This window comes from Macrobrachium rosenbergii, chromosome 53, assembly GCF_040412425.1.
Source record: "Macrobrachium rosenbergii isolate ZJJX-2024 chromosome 53, ASM4041242v1, whole genome shotgun sequence".
Classification (NCBI taxonomy): Eukaryota; Metazoa; Arthropoda; class Malacostraca; order Decapoda; family Palaemonidae; genus Macrobrachium; species Macrobrachium rosenbergii.
Window position 1 is genome coordinate 41,723,499 of NC_089793.1, and position 22,273 is coordinate 41,745,771.

Here is a 22,273-nt window from a genome sequence, read left to right on the forward strand (position 1 = left end):
AATATACATATTATAAATATATATAATATATATATATATAGACAATAGCCACAAGATAGCATTGATAGATAGTTAGGGGATAGTATACATATACACTACAACAAACACACACACACACACACACGACACACACACACACACACATATATATGTCAATATATATATATATATATATATATATATATATATATATATATATATATATATATATATATATATATATTGTTACAGACTGGGGATTTGGGGGTATATTGATTTTGATAGAAATTGAGTAGAGGTTATCTTGCCTAAATGATAAGGGGTCTTCTACTAATAGAATTTATGATGTTTCCCTCTTAGGTTAGATTTTTTGTACGCTAGTTTACTACTTGGAATTTTGAAATTGAATCAGGAATTTTTTATCAAAAAGGGTTTATGAATTGCTGAAACATAATCGTCAGGAATGGTGTGTAAGGCAAAATCATTTCACAGCAGTGTTTAGCTGATGTGCTCCCTATCAACAGTTAAAAGTCCTTTCTCAGAGGAATAAATTGCTAGGCATTTTGAAACCACATCTAATGCGAAAATTTTGCTTTACGCACTTGTTAGGGTTTGGATATCTTGACTTAAAAATCTGAGTTCAGCTTGAGAATCCATTTTGTCAGCCAAAGTAAGATACTTATTCATTATAGAAAGATGCTGGGCTTGAATGGGATTCTAGAATAGAGTTCCAGGTTAACACACACGCACACTGACACCAATGGCAATGAGCGTGATAGGGATTAAACAGGACAATAGTATTGACAAATGCACATTGCTTAAATTTGAAACATTATTTGCCCAGATTATAACTATGAGAAATCACTTAATCACAATCTTGTCCGTAATCGAGGCGTGACTTAGGGTATTTAGAAACGTTTTGAACACGTTCACGCGATCAGACAAACGACAAAGACTTTGGAGAGAAGGGCTGCAACACCCGTAACTGTGGAACCAAAATTACCTTAGCAGTTATTTATGTTAGCAGTAAAGATCGACTGGCAGCAGGTCAATGTGCCCAGTTTTCATCCTCGAATAATTTGAGCTAATAAAAAAGAAACGTCGGCTGGTACAGAACGGGGAAAATTGAGCCACCACCTGAACAGGAGATGTGGCCAAGATTAGAGGGAAGAGTCTGCTTGATTGTTTTCACTGAGCACGAACTGCCAGGCGTCGGAGCAATAAAAAAACTCTGAAAGCAAAGACGGTGCCAGTAGAAAAATTAGAAGGAATAGGGTACGTTGAAAATTATTTAGAGGTTTGATGAAGCTAGACGAGTGGTTTACACCAAATCTGTAGGTAATCTGAACATACTTTTGAAAACATTGTTCCAGAAGGTGGGGATCTAGATTTATAGTAAGCAGAGGGTTTTTAGAGGATCTGTTGTGCAGTAGCCCAGGCATTTCACTTGGGGTTACAATGGCATGCAACACTTCAGTATGGAGGAAAACTGGCTTTGGTTTTGCCTGTCTTGGTTTTTCAATTAAAGCAAAGTCCTGAGATGTAACTTTTCAGAGTAGATGGCAGTTAACTAGGAGGCAAAAGAAAAGAAAGATCTTTGAAAAATATAAAATTGATGGCCTATATGAGAAAATATATTATATATATATATGAATATATATTCAAATGATGGGAGAAACGACATTAGTAATCTCCAGAGTTTACGGATTGGGCGTAGTATAGCATGGTTTTGTGACTCTAGATAGACTACAATATCGCAAAAGCGCACATGCCTAGGTGAAAATGTTAAACGCTTATCTTAGTTTGGAGACCACTGAGCTGGTTAACAGCTCTTAGAGAGACCGAAGGATTAGATTTATTCATTGTATGAGAACCAACTGGCTTGTTAGTCCACATTTTCAGAATCCGAACCACAGACGAGAATGCATTCCTATCACCAGAAACAAATTCGTTCAAAGGCGTTATGGTCGCGATAAAAAAAAAAAAACATTGTGCTGGGTGGAAGATTCCATCCAACGAAAAGTTCCATGTCGTTCAGGCCATGATCCAGGGAGGATGTAAAACAGCCGTTGATGATGTGCGGAGAGTTCTCTTGTTCGGCAATGTAGAGATAAATATTAGCAAACACCGAAGAATGCCACTGTCTAATTATCAGTCGCAAGAGTTTTAAAAAAAACATTGTCGGGGGGAAAATCTGTTCTACTTCCACCCATACGTCACTGCCAATGTGGTTCTGCATCTACCCACGGTAATCAGTCTATTAGGTGCTCGCCAGGTTGTGGAAGAGAGCTGGCATTCATACGGTTCGTAAATCTCTTGAACTTTCATAACTTGGGATTGCTGGCTCGAACCCTCGGATTTTTGTGTGTCCTGTTTATACAGAATTGATATGATATATATATATATATATATATATCCTATAATATAGTTTAACTACTTAAAATGTGTCTGAGTTATCTGAACAGTGTATTTTATTAAATGTGTGTGTATCTGTGCGCTTGTTTTTTCTAAGAAATTATTGCCAAGCTTTCCAGTAAACATTATTGAATGGGTTTCAGTCATCATGAAAACGATGTTAGGTGGTTATTGTAGCATTCCTTGCCTGTATTTTAGTATGTTTATTTGTTATATTATTTCTTTATCTTTTGAAGAAGTTTTTCTTTTATACATATATTAGCAGTGTTTGCTATTGCCTTAATTTTTGCTTTACAATTAGTTTGGATATTTAATTTTTGAAGAGTATTATATATATCTTTGTATATATATTTACATGATTATCATTTGTCTTATTTTGTTTAATACTTGGGAATTGAAATCTTGTTAGAGAGAGAGAAATTCTTTCTTTAATAGAGAGAGAGAGAATTGATAAATTAATTTCATCGATTTAATTTTGTGATAATTAATTCAGATTTAATCCAATTTTTCCAAAAACAAAAAATGATGGCAATGAGACTGTTAATAAAAGTTTTTAGATTTGGAATTTAGAAATAAAGTTTTTGCGGAAAACATTTTTTAGTTTTATTTATTGACCCACCAGTAATTTTGAGGTTTCTAATTTACAAAACCATTTTTAATTGAGATGTTTTCCTTCAATAATTGAAGTGAGCCGATAAAAGGAAATGAACTAAAGTTTTAATATTTTGAACGTCTTTTAATAATGTTTACGGAGTGATGTCTTATGTTTTTTACAGTGATGAAAACATTTTAAGAGCATTAACTTAATTAGCTTTATTTAATGATTGATAAGTTTTATATTGAATGCATTGTTGCCTTTAGAATAAGATATACAAGTCCCATTCTTAAATGTGTGATGAGGGTTACAAGTAATGGCTTTTTGTGATTTAAATTATAATTGTTGAATAAACACCAATTTAAATCAAATATCAAAGCACTGAAAAAATCCAGGTTTGATTTAAAGAACAGACACTAAACACTGCCGGGGGTCAAATCTATAAATTGCCCTAGAAATCCGGGGAAAATTTATAGCGACCAGGTTTGACCAATTTTGAAGAACAGACACTGACACTCTGTAAGTAACGATAACCAGAACAAGATATATATATAGATGATATATATATAAATCATCATATATAAACAAGATATGGCGGACATTTAAGACTATAAAGGTTGATGTACAAGATGTAAGAGAAATAAAAGGCTGCTATTGAATGTTTGACATACATTTGTTTAAAAGTCCAGTTTGACAATAAAAAGAAAAGTTCAAATTGAATGAAAGCGCAGTCTTGCACTGAAACAGATGACATATGAATCCCTTAATAACTAGATTAGAAAGGAAAGAATGTGGTAACATTAGAATCCAACACATGGTTGAGAAATTAGTGAATCACATAGAAAAGACAAATCTTTTAGCTATCCCAAAATTATCCCAGCTAGCTTGTAATCAGCGAAGGAGTCAAAAACCAGGGATTCATCCAGGGAAAAAATTAGCCAAAATGATAGGAATGAATATGATACTCCAAATATGTTTTAAATCGATCAACACTTAATACATTAATCAGTTTGTTAAACAAATATATGTGTGTATTTGTGTTTGCGAATGTATTCATGTAAATTTATTAAACATATGAATACATAAAAATATATATATATAACCATATTTATAATTATATATGATTTTATCCATGAGGTCATTTTATGAACATTTTATAATACAGGGTTCCAAATAATAATCACAATTAAAATTACAGCTGAAAGTAAGCTGTATAATAGCAGATTCTAAAAAGGTTTCGTGATTGATCTGGCAATCAGTAACCCATTCCTTCCAATTGATGTTATTACGCATTGAACCCCCTATTTTGTAGCATTTTCTCATGAGATTTAATTAATGTATCATCCCCTGACTGCTTTGCAATGTTTGTGGTATTCAGGTAAATTTTTTTTATTTTCGACAGTTGGTTGTTTTATATGCTAAAGCATGCTTCTTTCTTACAGACATTTACACACACACATCGATAAGGCACACGCAACGTTCAAATACTGCGTTTTATGGGCCTTATATCTTCTGGCATAGTACATACATACATAATGATATATATGATATACCCACGTTCTATATGTATTTTTTTTTTTTTTTTATAAAATGTATATTACATTATTATAAACACTCTGTTTATATATATATTTTCTATAAATTTTTTAGTACTGTATATGTGCAAGCGCAACCATATGGAGGGAAATTCTCACAATGACATCAGCCGGATCGTAGGCCACGCAACTGACTGTCCACACTTCTCAGAGACTGATAGCGTATAGAAGTAAGGGTAAAAGAAAGCTGTTACATACAGCGACGTCAATCGAGAACAGTATCCAACATGAATCCAAATATTTACGGTAAAATTAGTAGAAATTCAAAAGTGCATAACATAAGAGACGTCAAAATTTTAGGCAGGGCCTAACATTTAGAAAATATAATATATATCGATATTTAGTAGAGTGGTTGGATTTTATCTTTTAATTCATTCCTAACATTTTATAATACAGGGTCCAACGATAATGTTACCAGCTGCTAAATTTTTTTACAACTGGAAGCAAGCTTATAACGTCAAAATGAAAAGATTTCGTGAGGAAACCATTTTTCTTGATCTGTTATTCCTGCGTCCACACATTTTTGCTTCTTCGACAAACTTTGTCTGGTGTGACGTCAGAAGGTGGCAAACTTCAAAAAAAAAAATGTCCAGCAGACACTCCCGGTCCTGGCACGCCTGTTTCTTATCCCACTTTTCTATCACAGTTCGATCGTGTGGACACAGCCTTTTTCATTGTTTTTCAGTCCAGTTTATCCTGCGAGAGTTTTCTTTCATAAATGAATGAATATTGCATTGATGTTATAGTTTTGACAGAAACGAACAATAATGTTGTTTAACGGTAACTTATTTTTTCGTTTCGATCAATTATAACGTCAAAATAAAAGAAGGGTAGTCAAAGCCATTTTTCTTGATATTCCCTTTATTTTCAACCTTGGGCTACTTTTTCGTATATCTTTAATTTCTTAAGAAAAAATAAACTGAGATCAAGGGTTCTTTCAAAAAAAATTTTGGGCTGAAATGACTAACGATAGGTCTGGCAGGAGGAGCAGAACAAACCAAAGTTACCTATCACATTTTTCACCAACTGTTACTTATTAGTTTTCCGATTGTTTTATATGTCAAACACATGAAATATTCGTTAAATAAACTTAAAATAATTCAAATGAATCAAACTTTTAGTCAAGTTTTGGGTATAACGAATGAAATAATGTTAACATAAATAACACTTAAAATAAGCAAATGAATCAAAACGTCAAAATGAAAGGTTCTGTTACTAAAACCATTTTTCTTTGTCTTTTATTCATCAAATAACCTCTACATTTTCTGTCAAAACAAAGCAAATGAATCAAACATTTAAATAAGATAGGCAAATCAATAAATTTTTTTACGTGATAACGTCACACGAAAACTAAACACACCAGCGTCTGTTTCGCAACAGATTTTCTATCAATTTTTTCACCAACTAGAGCAGCATAACTGTAATCCATTGTTTTACAATAAACAACACAATTTTACAAGCTTTCTACTAAAAATAATTCATCTGTCTGACATAATAATTTTTAAATGAGAAACTCAAAAAATATAAAAAATAAGTAAAAAATTAAATAAACAGAAACAAAAACAGGCAGCATTTTTCATATTTAAGGTTAACACTTTTAGCGGACATATTAGTGATGCATAAAAACTGAAACACTCTCAAACAAAAGGAGCAAAGTGAACGTTGTTGGTACAAGACAGAGTGAATTTACGACAAACATTTCGTCCTTAGCGCTCCCAGTACTGGGTCCTCCGTACCGTCAGGATGCGGATATAGATATGAAACAACAATCATCACGTCCATCGAGACTCGGGTACGAATACCCAAACTCGCTGACTCGCTGCTGCTCTGGACCACCGGTCGTTCCGCCCCTCCAGACCTGATTTGCCACTGACGCCTCTCAAGCACCCCATGACACAGACGCCAACCTTCTACAAAGGAAAAACAAAAAGTAAGGGAGGCAGCAACTCACCAAGGGAACAATTGGCAAACGATTGTTCTCAGTGTGTTCTACAGGAAAAACCAGGTTGACATTAAAAGATTTTAACAATGATTTTATGGTTTCAAAACCACTCAAATTTAAGGCAAGCTAAGAATGTTCTTAGAGGTTTTTCCATGTTATTTTCACTATAAAACTTTTTATTGGCTTTATTATAGCAAATGTCTAGTATGTGAAGGGATAACATAAATCTTTCCAAAAGTTTTCTTATGTATAATGATTTCTTGGTCCAAATACTGGGACTGACAATGCGCAATGCTCGTAAAACATAGAAGAAAAAATTAATAAAAATGGATATAAGTTGTTGTTGGTTGGTTTCATAATACTGAATTTGCATTGAAATGATTCTCTCAGCATTAAAACTTCTAAGAAAGGGAGGAAATTGTCTTTTTCTAATTCTAAGGTAAAACTTAATGGATAGTACCTGGTTATTTAAATTAGAGAGTAAATTGTTTACATCAATAACAGAGGCAAACCAGCTAAAATACTGTCAACATATCTTATATCACTTTAAAGGAGTATAAATGATATTAGGTCAATATCGCGTTTTAAAGAACTCCTTATAGAAGTTGGAGGAGGGGATAAGGGCTGCCCATCGCCATACTAAATATTTGTTGGTAGAATCTACCATTGAATATAAACTTACAATCACAAATGCACAACCTAGTGAGTGTGAAATAATATGACTTACAGATGAAGGTAATTCATGATGAATTGTCTGTTACTAAAATGCTCTAAAATAGAATCTATAGGGACTTTAGTAAACAGAGAACAAACATCGAAACTAAATTAAAGATCTATCAGTGGTGCAAAGTGATTCTTTGTTTAATTTATCAACTAAATCTGGGAATTATACATGAGAATTTAGGAGTTCCAAGTAACGGGGAAGAATAGCTGGTAATATATTTGAAAGTTATTATGATATTGAGCCAACAGTACCGTAATAAAGCCGCACAGATTATTTTCTTGTGTGCTTACTAATACATGCAAGTACAACGAGGGAAATTTACTGGTACAAAAGGCCTAGCAACCACCTCTGTTGTGCTACTTTTCCTTCGTATATTTGGTGTTTTTATTTATGCATTCATCACATCTCCATATCTTGTGATTCAGTTATGCTACATACACATACATGCCATTGCCATGCCATTACATACATACATACATATTCTGTATATACAGGCAAGTCAATAAGTATCCGCACTCCAATTTTTTTTATTTAATACAACAGCAATACAAAGTTTACAATAACATCATTTTTCAACATAGTCACCCTACTTTTCAATGCACTTGGTCCATCGTTGCACTAACTTTTCGATACCCTCAGAAAAAAACGTTTTCTGATGAGCATTGAGCTACGTATGCACCGCTTCCTTCACCTGCTGATCGGTGGCGAAACGACGGCCTCTTAAAGCATCTTTAAGTGGACCAAACAGATGGTAATCAGACGGGGCGAGATCAGGACTGTATGCAGGATGTTCCAACACCTCGAAATGAAGTTCTTGAAGAGTGTTAATGGTGTGGGCGGCAGTATGTGGACGGGCGTTGTCATGCAACAAATGAACGCCTTCCGACAATAGACCTCTGCGTTTGTTGCGAATTGCCGGCTTCAACTTGTTGATAAGCATATCACTGTGGCGTTCACTGTTTACTGTTGACCCTGTTTCCAGATAATGTGCCAGAATTGGCCCTAGTGAGTCCCAAAAAACTGTGAGCATCACTTTTCCTGCAGAGGGTTGACTCTTGAATTTTTTTTTTTACTGGAGATTGGGGGTGTTTCCATTCCATGCTCTGGCGTTTACTCTCTGGTTCGAAGTGATGAATCCATGTTTCATCTCCAGTGACAATTCATTTCAAAAAAGTATCCCCTTCGTTAGCATGACGGTCCAGTAAGTGCTGACAGATTCTCAAACGATTGCACTTGTGTTCGTCACTAAGTTGTTTTGGGACCCATCTCGCAGACTTTATGAAAGTTGAGCCTGTTATGCACGATTTCATATGCAGAACCATGACTAATGTGCACATGATAAGCTACTTCATCAATAGTCAATCGTCGGTTATTCAGAATCAGGGCTTGGACTTGTTCAATGTTAGCGTCAGTAGTGGCTGTGTCTGGGCGTCCATCGTGTTTCTCATCCTCCACGCTTGTCCGACCACTTTTGAACTGCTCAATCCACTCATAAACACTACATCGTGGCAAAACATTGCCCCTGTATTGTACTGAAAGTCTTCTATGGATTTCAGCTCCTGGTACACCTTCAGACCACAAAAAACGGATTACAGAGCGTTGTTCTTTGGTGCAAATGGAGAGTGGTGCGTCCATCCTTACTTCTCAACAGCGCAGAGCCCACTGAAGTGGTAACGCTGAAACCAACCACAAGGGAGGAGGGCGGAGCCATCTACAACCCGGCATAGCACACAAAGCCATACAGCCTATTCACAAACAATTAGAATAAAAGTGCGGATACTTATCGACTTACCCTAGTACATATATATGCATGTATGTAAACTGCCATTTTTCGTTCAGAAGAGTTAAACATCATCAGGTTTGGCCTGTAGCTACCGAGGCATTGCCAGAGATCTTTGGTACTTAATCAGTTTGAATATGCAAGAGGTAGAACACAGGGATAGCAACCTCATACCGATATATTCGTCTTTACATTAAAATGTCATCTTCAGGAACCGGCCTCTCTCTCTCTCTCTAGTATATATATATATATATATATATATATATATATATATATATATATATATATATATATATATATATATATATATTTATAATTTACAAGAAGTCGCTGCACAGCGCACCTCCCCGCCCCCCACCTAATTTGCCCTTTGTTTATTGAGAGTAGAGTCGTCGCCGCATGGCCGGTCCTAGTTGACCTAGATATCAGAACAAAGTGATCAACATTTCGATCTGTCCCTCTCTTTACCTGAAACAGATATTGAGATGGCACGGGTTAAAAAGGCAAAGATTCGAGGCTGGATGCTACTCCCTTAAGCAGCTTAGCCCAACTAAGCTGCTTAAAACAACCTTCTGAAGGCAGATTAAGCTGCTGAATTGTCTTACCTTTCACAGAATACTGGGGAAGAGGCAACTCGATGGCTGAACACCTAGCAAATGACATATCGTTTGCACATGGCCCCAGTTATTGGTAGAAGTTTGCACGCAGCCACGACACTCGGCCAAGGCCTTAAAAAGAGAACGACAGGAGACATCTCGGTTAGTCGTGTAGGCAGTAGCAGTAGAAGTTCGGTAGCAGCCGTAGTCGTAGGGGAGGCCGTTAGCCATACACACGGGCAAGTGATACAATTGCTGAGACCTTCATTCGCCCCCTGTCCGACTCCAGACGACAGTCATCCTCGAGTGACAGTGTACCTTCGCCAGAGACCCACTTCCCCTAAGGCAAAGTGCGAGTAAAGACTTTTCAGTCACGACAATTTGCCCTATAGGAGTGTTATTTGAGTGTCCGCATTCAGCTTGTCCTTGTACCAGTTTATCCAGTGTCATTTCCAATGTCCTGTGTTCAAGTGTAAAGTGTCATTCATTCCTCGAGTCCTTGGCACCCGCAGTGCAGACTCGAGCCATAAGTATTCTGTGCTATATTGTTCCTTTACTGGCGTGTAATGTGTAAATCTCTCTTGCAGAGGGACCTATTCGCAGTGGACTCATCTTGGACTGTGCCTTGCCCGTAGTCAAGACTCCAGTAGAAGGACCTTCAGGCGTTGCAAGCCCTTTAACAATTTACTTACCCATTTTCCCTTCTAATGCTTTCTTTTGTAAATATAATTCCTTAATTTATCCCAAGTAACATACCCTTATGAAGTAGAGCCTTCAGCTCCTAAAATCATCCCTAGTTAGTTCTTTTTTTTACGATTTCCCTTTACGCAAGTAAGAACTCCAAGGCCAATTAAATAAAGTTTCCGTTGCCGGCCTGTAAAAATACCATAAACTCAGGGAAATTCATAAAAAAAAATATATATATATATATATATATATATATATATATATATATATATATATATATATATATATATATATATATATATATATATATATATATATATATATATATATATATATATATATATATATATATATATATATATATATATCATGATAGCAGAATGGTCAGAGTCGAATAGTTATCGTTTATGTAAACCAGAGGCCCAGGTTCGAATTCTGGCCGGGTTGGATGCAGTTATCGGTCATAGTCCCTTCTGGATAATAGTTGTTCCCAAGATGGAGTAAATTGATATTAAGTGGCATTATATATATATATATATATATATATATATATATATATATATATATATATATATATATATATATATATATATATATATATTATTTATTTATGTATGTCATATATATTATATATATATATACATATTTATTATGTATGTTCCTATATATATAGTATTTAATTTATTACATATCCATATGTATTTATTTATTTAGGTCCAGATGACAGTATTGAACACATCCTCACAGTGTTCCTGTTATACAGTCATTTAATTTCCTTAACCTCCATGTCTCTTAACTCTCCATAACTCTCTCTCTCTCTCTCTCTCTCTCTCTCTCTCTCTCTCTCTCTCTCTCTCTCTCTCTCTCTCTCTCTGTTCGGGGTCAGCAGTTGCAAGGAAAGGTCAGCTTAGATGTTCATAAAATATTTACTTCATCGACCAACAACAGAGTTGACCTTTTATGCTTCTGTCCCAGGGGACAGAGGCCGACTTGGTCTCCTCCTCCTCATAATCCTCCAAGTGAGGAATCAAGCGGTGTTTTTTAGTCTCTCTCTCTCTCTCTCTCTCTCTCTCTCTCTCTCTCTCTCTCTCTTATTTCTTTGTTATTCACATGTATTTATTGTTCATCGTTTCCAGTTAATGAAAAGGTAACTCACCAATAACCGACCTAAAGTCAACATTGGAAAATGGGATATGAAATATCCTCGAATTATTCTATTAATTCAATGAAGAGTTAAGCTTGATAGCTTAAAGCACTTATTTATTTAGTTGTATTATTTTATAGTAAAATTCATGTTTGGTGATATATTCGATTGTGGACTCACCACCTAAAACTAATTCAAATCCGCCATTTAAGTTGAAATATGGTAATTCAGGATGTACAAAGGATATTGTGTAAGGCTATCAAACTAGTAGATTCTTGAGTTCATCATGCACTTTGGCATTTGTCTTACTCTTAAATCTTCGAAGCTTTTCAACTATGCCGTTTTCTGTAGATTTAAATTGCCATCAGACTTCTGATATAGAAATAATGTCTTTTTTTTTTTTTTTAGTTTAACCTTTGGGTAATTTAGCATCTTTGAAACGTTAAAAGTTGAATGTCGTTAAACCAATTATCTTATATTTAAATAGGTATCAGAAAAAAAATATATACGTATATATTTATATATGTATATATATATATATATATATATATATATATATATATATATATATATATATATATATATATATATATATATGTGTGTGTGTGTGTGTGTGTGTATTGTTATATAAAAGAAACATATTGTGAATGCAAGTATCAAAGACCAGTATCGAGTGCACACTGCCCAGCAATATTGCTTATCCGGTCTCAGTAGCCTCTCTTGCAAACTAATGAGGTAGGCGTTTACGGGAATTTATAAAATTCATAACGACGTCGGTAATTTTTATTACATATCTGTAATTCTATATTCCAGGATGGAAGTAACATAATCAGAGAATGCATTTCTATGGGCTTTTGGAAACACTTATCAAACCCGAAATTTTACAGAATGTTTTATCAATTCCGATACAAATGACAATAATCAATCATATCACATTCTGAGATACTTAAAATTTAGTCATTTAAGAAGCGTCAGGACCATATAAACATTCACAGGTATTTCTCTCTCCCTTTCCATAAGGTATTTTCTCTTTAAAAAGAGCGTAACGAACGAAGTAAACAGATCTCCAACAGGGACCTTAAAACATAAACAATCTATTTGTAAAAATTACTCGCTCCATCGTTAGGAACTTTGGTAAAAAAAAAAACACTAAGATACCTCAGGATAAAACCACCTCCACCGTTATCTCCGGGCGTCCTACGTCAGGACTGGGAGGGCCGAACACCAGTGTGACCCAGCAAGTTCCTCCTTGCCGAAGGGGCAGCTCTCCCGCGGCTTGCCTCATGGTTTGAGGTCGTCGCCTCACTGCCGTTTTCGGTAGACACCGGCCCTTGTTCGGCTGTCTCGCTGCCGTTTTCGGCAGTCGCCGCACCTTGGTCTGTCGTCTTGCTTGCAGTTTCCAGGGCGTTGTAAGCACGTTCTATCTCTGGAAGGAAATCATTATGAAGCAGGGATTTGATGGGAATGAAAAGGTGCAAATGGGCCTGCCTCATCCTTTCCTTTATCTGACGACCACTTCTTTAAATTATTAATATTGAATTCCCCGCCCTCTCTCTCTCTCTCTCTCTCTCTCTCTCTCTCTCTCTCTCTCTCTCTCTCTCTCTCAGCAAGGCGATTTCCTATTTATTATGAAGTGAGCTGTTACATAATAATATTTGGAATGCACGTAATGGCTTGATGGTAAAGGGAATTAAACACGCACTCTGTAATTGTGAGCTGAAAATATCAGTGTCATTCTTTTGGTTGTTGTAGGCAATAAGGATGGGTTATAAATTGAACTGTATTCGGAAAAAAATGTTAAAACAAAAAAATTCAGGGAGGTATTCTATTAAAATTTTCCCGCTCTAGGGAAATGAAATGTCCATTTGAGGTAACCTGTTTGAATGGTCTGTAAAATGTTTGAGTAAAACATTTTCAATAATCGGATCAAACTGCTAAGTACCGAACTGATGTAAATTCTTGATTCTGAGTGACCTGAGCTTACTAAAATATTCGACTGAAGTAGAGAAAAGTATCTGAAGGATCAACTCACTTCCTCGTAGCTGGTGCTTCAAGCGGTCGTTCTCAGCCTTGAGAATTAGCAGTCTCTCTGTCTTGTATTTGACCACGTCCTCCAGAAGGTGAGTTTCCCTCTGAAGCCGGTACTGTCTTTTCTCTGAGGGGCTCTTGAGAGGGAAAGCGAAAGAGGAAAAAATGTCAGCGGTAACAAATATTCCCAAATTAAATCAAGTATCCAGCACAGCTATGACTATACGAGATGATCATAATATACTCAGTGATACTTGAACTAAGAGGTTCTTATAACAACATTGATATTTAAGGAGCAAACCCAAGTTTCATATCGTTAACATCGACTTGAGAGGCTATCAGTTCATATTTGTTGGATACTTTGAAATTTAGAACTGTTTTGGGCAAGCTAATTTATTTCATATTGCTAAGCTCTTAGTACATGAAATATTAACTGGCTCTACATTCTAAAACGTCAGTTTATACTTACCTTGAATTGAGCATTAGCATAATTAGCTTTATGAGCAAAGTAAGTTTATGCTAATGAACGACTGTCCCTGCTCAGCAAACAAAGATAAATAAGTTCATTTTCTTTTTCCTAAACTCCCAGAAAACGCTTTCTTGTTGAGCTGACTCACATTGAGTCTCACTTTATAAATTATGTATTTAATATTTCGTTTTTATTCGCTTCATCTCCCTTTCAGCTTATTTTTGCTTCTGTATTTTTTACGTACCGGGCTTCTTTCCCTATTGGAACCCGTGAAATTGAAACATTCTACTTTCCCTATTAGGATTGCAGCTTGGCTAGTAATAATGATATTTATTCATTATAAGTTGTCTTCAGTATTTACACAATAATTGTTTTTGTTTTTTTTGGGGGGTGGTAAACTCACTGAGCTCCTTGAAGCATTTGATAGGCAATGCTAGTGTTGGTAGCATATACTGACTCTTGATAATTTATGCCCCAGTCAGTTACAGGAATCAAGCCATATTGGCCTGTAATGTTTATGCAATCTAATCTATCCTAGTGAGTGGATATATTAGCCCATTACAGGGCTATTTTCCGCGTATTACACCACTAACTGTTTGAATCCTCAATTTCTGCAGCTTGGAATGCTTTAAAGAACTGCAGTCAGTGAAATATACTTTTGCTTATGAATGATATAGTATTTTTGGCCAATCTTGTTAACATAATCTTAACTAGTCTGCCAAATTATGGAGGCCCATTCCTGTCAGTTAAAAGGAATGTGTTCTTCCTTGAAATGTATCTTACACAAGTACCTCCTCTGAGACATTTTATGTCTTGAACTGCCCTGTAGTATGTCTTAGCCTTATAGTATGCCCTGAAATAATGTAAATCTCAGTTATACCAAATATAAGGAAACTTGACTAAGTTAACCCCTTTTGGTAAGCCATGTACAAGATATCTCTTGCTATGTTCAGTGTAACAAAGAATAAGAAAGTAGTATGCCAAGCCGTGGAGCAGTGTACTAGCCCTTGTATTATATCGTCACCTATTACCAGTGTGCCATTGCACACGACAAAACTGTGTATACATCGTAGTTTTCAGTGTGTATGTGGATTCTCTGTGGACATTTACATGCTCTTCATATGCACTGTACTAATTCATTCTGTTTAAAAACAATGCACAGCACTGCACTCACCTAGTTTGTCTGTATACATCTGTTGTGATGCTTTTGTTCCTTCTTAATGCTCTCATGATACTGACATCAGCTCTGATGCAATAAAGGCAGTGAATGACTTCATAGGTAACCACAAGCTAGAGAACAATGATACTGTTGCTATGATCTGTCATGCATTTCAAAATTATTTGCATAGCCCTCAAAATGCTTCCTAAGGTCATAGAGAAACTATGTATCATAATGATGCAGGAAACATCATAAATGAAACGAAAATACTTTCTTCAGTCTAGAAAGAGGGCACAAAAGGCTTGATAGTGAGGTGGCTAAGCAAGTTCAAGAAAAGCTTCTTGGGATAATTCAATAGAGGGGCATAACCTTTGCCAGAGAGAATTTAGTTTAGATTTGAGAAGAGACAAGAGTATAATCAGCCTGTCCTCAACACGATTGCTATGTGCTAAGTTTGTAACACATTGCCATATATGATAATTTTGTCACTAATTCACATACGCCACAAATACTTATTAACATGGAATTCACTTTGCCCTGCGAATATTTTAGCTATCAAAGAGATAAATAAAGCTGATTTCAGTCTACCATACATTTTCCTTTAGGCAAGCACAGAACTGGAACTTAACAGAAGTATGTACAGAACACCAGAAAATCAGTTTACATCTCTCTTGGTAGATGAAAGGGTAAGTTGTGTCATCTCTGTACCGAACCCATTAAGCTTAGATTCCTTAGTGAACTTGATACGAAGGAATATTTGTGGCCTAAAATTTAAAGTGTGACATGTCTCGTGTGAATTAGAGGCTATAAAATATGTATGTATGTATGTATGTATGTATGTATGTATGTATGTATGTATGTATGTATGTATGTATAATTATATATAATTATATATTATATACATATATGTGTGTGTTTTGTGTGCAGATAGTCTTATTCTCTTTTTCCCCCATTTTTTATTGGCTAAGTATCTAGCACTGATGTAATAGAAATTCCCTTCCATTGACTTGCACCTCAACTACATTTTGCGGCTTAGTTCTGTCCTCATAGGCACCAAGGTAAGCAATAACAGTAGGTGCCACTGAATGACAAGTTATGTTATTGTGCATCTGTGGCAAGTTATTGTACCTCTGCAAATACATTCATGAATATGAATTTAAAACAATTATGGTTCTTCCAAGTTAAGTTAGGCCAAGGAATGGCCGGAATTCTATCCCCATTTGTAATGAGATTAATTACTACAGGACAATGACAGTTATGATTAGCCATTCTTAGTGTATTAGTATTTTATTTTTTTGGAGGCATAGCTTTCCCATATTCATATACTCCATACTCAAAATTGGTAGGTTTAACAATAGCCAGCCTAGCTCGCCTAGTATATAGTTCAGCCCCTCTGACAGTCTTAAAACACTTTCCAATTGATGATCTTAAGAGAGGATGCTACACTGAAGTTTTTTCCTTCAACTGCAGAGAACTCATTTCTCCCAAATACACTCATGGCAGAAGAGTTGGTTTTCAATGTTCAGCCATCAATGGTACAAGCAATAGTCTAGATCCAGTAGTTAGGTTAGGTCATTAGATCAAAGTCTGGATGCATTCTTTGAAATGAATTTGGTTAAAGAAAACAAAAAGCTGGTGTAGAATTGCACAGCGTAGTCTTGAATTTAACTACTTGTAGGTTAGAAATGACAGAAACAATATGCATTTTTGCTCCAAATTTCTTACCCTTGAGGTCAAGATCAAAGGGCATAGTATAATACAAGAACAAGTACAATAGCAAGAAATAAAATACAAGTATTGTATTTCCTGCTGGTTTCATTTGTATTGCCTTGTTGATGTTGGCTGGTTGAAGAAAATTACCTTGAAATACTTATTAGATTCACTAGTAAATTTTAAAAAGGTACAATACTGCTGTAAATTAATACAGATGTGTTAGGCCAAAGTAAAGCCCTGATCCCTACAACACCAATTGAGATTGACATCTCTTGGTACAATGTAGTGTGAGACTGCATTTCTGGAGGACAAGGGAAATACAGCAGAAAGTAAAATCTCACCTTACCCAGCCAGATAGCCTGCCCCCTCCCCATCCCCCCACACCATATTATCTCCGCAGGTATGCCCTATTCTTTATACTAAAGAGCAGAATGGTAATCTTTGCCACCATTTATCCCTTGGGTATTTTTTTATATATATTATTGGATACTATAAGACTTTATGATGGAGATTTGTCTTAAATGTCTCAACGCATCTTTTCTAAAAGGAAGACTTTCCCACGGTGACATTTTCGCACATTTCTGTGGCAACCAAGGTTTAAGGAAATTTTGTTCCCAAATTAACTATATCTGGGATAAAAAGGGATTGGTGCATGGGGTTTAACCCTCAGGGAGGCTAGTAATAGAAGGGGCCTGCTGAGTCATTAATGGGGCTCTAGAGATTTAGCGCTCTCCCTTTCCCCATTCGCCAGGTCAGTCGTTCACCTATGAGGGGGTTGAAACCTTTTGGGAGCCGTAGGTTATTGAAGGTCCAGACACCTTCACTGAACCTTGGCTTTTAGGAGAGCCTAAGACATTGCTTGATAAAACGTAGAAATAAACTTGCTATCAAGCTGGAAAATGCAAGACGCTCTTGAATAAATACAGTATTCTGAGTGTGAAAACCTCCTGGCTTTAAAGATTGCCGAACGTTTGCGTGATAATCATCGTAAAGTTAGTCATAAGAGAATGCATTTTGCAACTACACCCAAGAGGTTTCCGCCCATGTGCATGGGTAGGACTTCGAAGCTACAAAGAACTCGATGGCTGTAACTCACCATATGGATTAAACTCGCTTTGGGAATTTCCATGTTTTCAAGTTCACTTTCCAGTTCACAGCTGAAATTTTTAAGTAAAGTACTTAGTTCTTCTTCTTCTTTGTCTTTGTCTTCTTCTTCTTGTCCTGAAAGTTGAAGATGTCGTGTCATGGAAATTAGAGCTACATTTAAACAGAAAAAAAGGACCTGCCGAATTTGCTTAATAACCTTGAAATGTGGTTTACCTGGTAGTAAATTACTGTGAGAGATATGAAGTGATATTTATTATCTTCTTCGGTTTTATTCGTGATTTTTTTTTTTTGAACCTCATTGTTAGATGATGTCATGTTGATATAATGAAAATGTTTTGTGAATGTTACTGTGTATTTCATTATCTGTGACTTGGGGTAAACTAAACTAAATTAAACATTTTTAATCCAGTATATAAATTCGTTTCCCAGATTTTATGTAATTTTTTCCATTTTTTTTGTTGTAAGTTTATAAATTATATATTACAGTTATGTACACATCTGTTCGTCTAATTTGCTAATACTATGTAATATATATACAATATATACAGTATATATATATATATATATATATATATATATATATATATATATATATATATATATATATATATATATATATATATATATATATATATATATATATATATATATATATATATATATATATATATATATATATATATACACACACATATATACTGTACATATATATATGTGTGTGTGTGTGTTGGTTTGTTTTTGTACGCATGCACTCAGAATGTTATGCCAGTAGTGTTAGTCTAATTTCTGCAGAAAGTGATGCAGCTATATATATGAAACTTTGCTGGGCGTTGATAACACTCAGTAAAGGTGAATGTTCATGCTTGAACGGTACCCTCATACCTTCATTCTGATATAATTTTTTTCTTGCTCCCACACAGAAATTGTGTTCATGACGTCTGATTTGGTTTTCCTTAATTAGGAAGTGGCCTCTGAGGAAACTTGATTGGCCATGCCTCTTTCATCCTTTTATCACTGAGAGAAGGATTGGTAGCCTTTAAAAACGAATCCACAGCCTTACACCCAATTCATGCACTTCCATTCGTACGAAGTCTCATCAGCAGCACCTCGAATCCGACTTCCTTACATTAATCACATCACAAAATGTTCATCAGGCTGATGTTTTCTTCTTAGAACCCTCTCCTGCAACCTCGCTTATTCAGCCGAGAGAATCAATAACAGACAAGTCCTAAGGAGGAAGAAATCTTGGCTCAGATTACGTAAACATTAATTTCAGTAAGAGGTCTTTTGACTTTTGCTGGTATCTGCATCAATTTGCCTAATTCGTCAAGTTGGATTTTACAAAGACTTGGGCAGAACGACGCCGCATTGCATTCCCCTGATATGGTTTTTATATTTATCACTTTCTTCATTTAGTTGTCCTCGCTGCTTGCTTTCTGTTTGTTTTCTTGCTCTTTTGCTTTTTTTTCAATGTACCAATGTCCTGTTCTTTCTTGTTTGCAGTTTTGTTCAGTTCACTTTTCAAGAGGTACTGGAGGAATGTATGCTGAAATGCGTTGTATAGGGAGAGAGAGAGAGAGAAAGGGGTTTATTATTTAGTTTATTTATTGAGAGAGAAAGAGAATTGTCGTCTTATCGGGATGTTTTCAATATCGTCTCAACAAGAGTCGCTGTAGTTGTTCTCCGGTCGTGGTCCTTCTGATCGATCGATGTAGCCCTTCGAGGAATGTCAATAAGAGCACGTGACTCTTTGTTTACATCGATGGGACGCGAGCCCAAACCCCGATTTTAGGGACACGTATCTAGGTAAGTTGTAGTAATTAAAGTTCTGCCTTTTATTCATTTTCGCTTAACTCCTTTAGTTACTGGCAGCGAATCATGACATTATGCGTGTTGTATTGGTCGTTATTTGACCGTCATTTGAGTAGGTAATAACGACAGTGAAGGTGGATGGATGTATTTGGATTTGGGAAAATGAGTTTCCGTAGAAAAAGACCGGGAGAATTCTGTGTATTGACACAACTTTCTGTGTGTGTGTTTGTGTGTGTGTGATGGGGGGTGTGTGTATGTGAGCAAAAGTGTGTGTGTGTAACATGCCATTCCTCTCTTTTCTCGGGGCACCATATTTCTCCCATCACTCTTTCTCGGGGCACCATATTTCCCCCATCGCGCTCTCTCTCTCTCTCTCTCTCTCTCTCTCTCTCTCTCTCTCTCTCTCTCTCAAACATGCTCTTTTCCCACACGCATAGGCAGTCACGAACCCGAACACGTGTGTATACTCTAGGATATACGAGAAAACACGGCCCCTCACGTCCTAGCCTTAATTGTACAGCCTTCGAACGCAGAGAGGCCAGTTGTTCCCTTCAATTTCACATATAAAAAGATTTCAAGTTTTCTATTCATCTAATATATTATATATATATATATATATATATATATATATATATATATAGAGAGAGAGAGAGAGAGAGAGAGAGAGAGAGAGAGAGAAGAGAAGAGAGAGAGAGAGAGAACTAAATAGTTTACGAGTATGAATTAAATAACTTGAGTGATTAAGACTAAGCGTTATTGTAAAGCCAGATGGTCTTAAACGTAGTCACGTAAATCATTTTATAATTATAGTTAAGTATTTATAAGCAGTAACAATGCACGAATTGAGTTTGTGAGTGAGTAAATCAGTATATGTTTGAATTATGCTCACGTGTGAACACTTGATAATGTCACAATTATATCCATGTGAACGCTTGATAATGTTAGAATTATGTTTCCATCGGAACACATGATATTAGAATTATGTTCACATGTGAACACTTAATGATCTTTTGAATTTTGCTCGTATGTTAGTACTTAATAATATTAGAATTGTTCACGCTGATGTTCAAATGTTTTACCTGATCTTCCGGTGCATGAGCGGGCGTGAAGTATTTATGAATTGTACTGGAATTTCTTTTTGTCACGATTTCCTTTATTATTGTTCAGGTTACAGATAATAATTACATTTCCAGCGTCGATGACCTTAGTTATTTTAAACCATTCTACAGAAATCAGTCAACCAAACATATTTATTTAGCTATATTTTTAATATTTCTCGGAGCGATGTTGCGTTATTTTTCTTAATATTTTGCTGGCTGGTGTATATTAATACCTATACATTATTTATTAATTTATTTGTTATCATGTGTCTCTTTTCGGCGTGTTCCATAACAATACCAAGCTCTGTGTCCACATATTTGCTTACTCAAATCTGTGTGTGTGCCACTTTTCGCAAAATACCTTTAGAACTGAATGGCAAATTTTTGTGAAATCTGATGCCAACACTATATTGGCGACTCCTTCCAAATGATCCACTTTTGATCAGTGTTAAAGGAATATTTATCGTGGTTTCTATTGCGAGAAAATTGTCAAATCTTTATAAATATCCCTCAAAAGTTAATCAGTTGGAGCAGCTCTACCAATCAATGTTTTAATTAAATTTCATCGGAATCCGTTCATCAGTTTTCATATAATAATTTTAACAGACAGAGAGGCAAAAATAAAGCAAAAAGAAGTGACCTTGTTGGACACAATGAATTCTGAATGTAAAGGATACTTTTCATCCTGTACTCTGCACTTCACAATTGAAAGTACTATCATGATCTTTGTTATATATTCCATGAACTATGAAAAGTTGATGTCTCTTTAGAACATATATTTTGTTGTTACAGTTTCAAAGGTAAGGAACTAAAAAGTAAATGCAAAGTTGATGTCTCTTTAGAACATATATTCTGTTGTTACAGTTTCAAAGGTAAGGAACTAAAAAGTAAATGCTTATAGAATGACAACTATCCTCCCAAAATGTGACTGGGATAAAAAAAGAATGGAGAGAGAGAGAGAGAGAGAGAGAGAGAGAGAGAGAGAGAGAGAGAGAGAGAGAGAGAGAGCTAATCTAAATAGAATCGGCAAATCCGGACGAGGGTAAAATTTGGGGGTTTAGATAAGGAATGTCCCTTTTGGGTTTACTCTCTGTCATGCCCTTCCTGGTTAATTCTGCTTTTATTATCTTGAAATAGAATAGCCGAAGATAATGACGGAAGACACTTTTGAGATGAGATGATGATGGTGAAATGAAAATAAAAGTGATAATACCGAATCTCATACACTATATATATATATATATATATATACTGTATATATATACAAGTATATATATATATATATATATATATATATGTGTGTGTGTGTGTGTGTGTGTATATATTTATATTTATATATATTATGTGTGTGTGTGTCTGGTTCCAGGTAGTCCAGTGATAAGTAGGTCGTGAGCCCAAGTTTGATGCCGGGCAAGGTGGAACGATTCA

General features: G+C 35.5%; 1 protein-coding gene across 1 annotated transcript; it reads right to left on the reverse strand.

Moving 5' to 3' along the window:
* Window positions 1–12,226: 12,226 nt before the first annotated feature.
* On the reverse strand, window positions 12,227–18,087 carry LOC136834181 (uncharacterized). The gene is made up of 3 exons (XM_067096448.1): window positions 17,923–18,087; window positions 13,490–13,622; window positions 12,227–12,883 (listed from the first exon to the last, which is right to left on the reverse strand). The coding sequence occupies exons 1-3, from the start codon at window positions 18,070–18,072 to the stop codon at window positions 12,660–12,662; spliced, it is 507 nt and encodes a 168-aa protein (XP_066952549.1). The 5' UTR covers window positions 18,073–18,087; the 3' UTR covers window positions 12,227–12,659.
* Window positions 18,088–22,273: the final 4,186 nt, after the last annotated feature.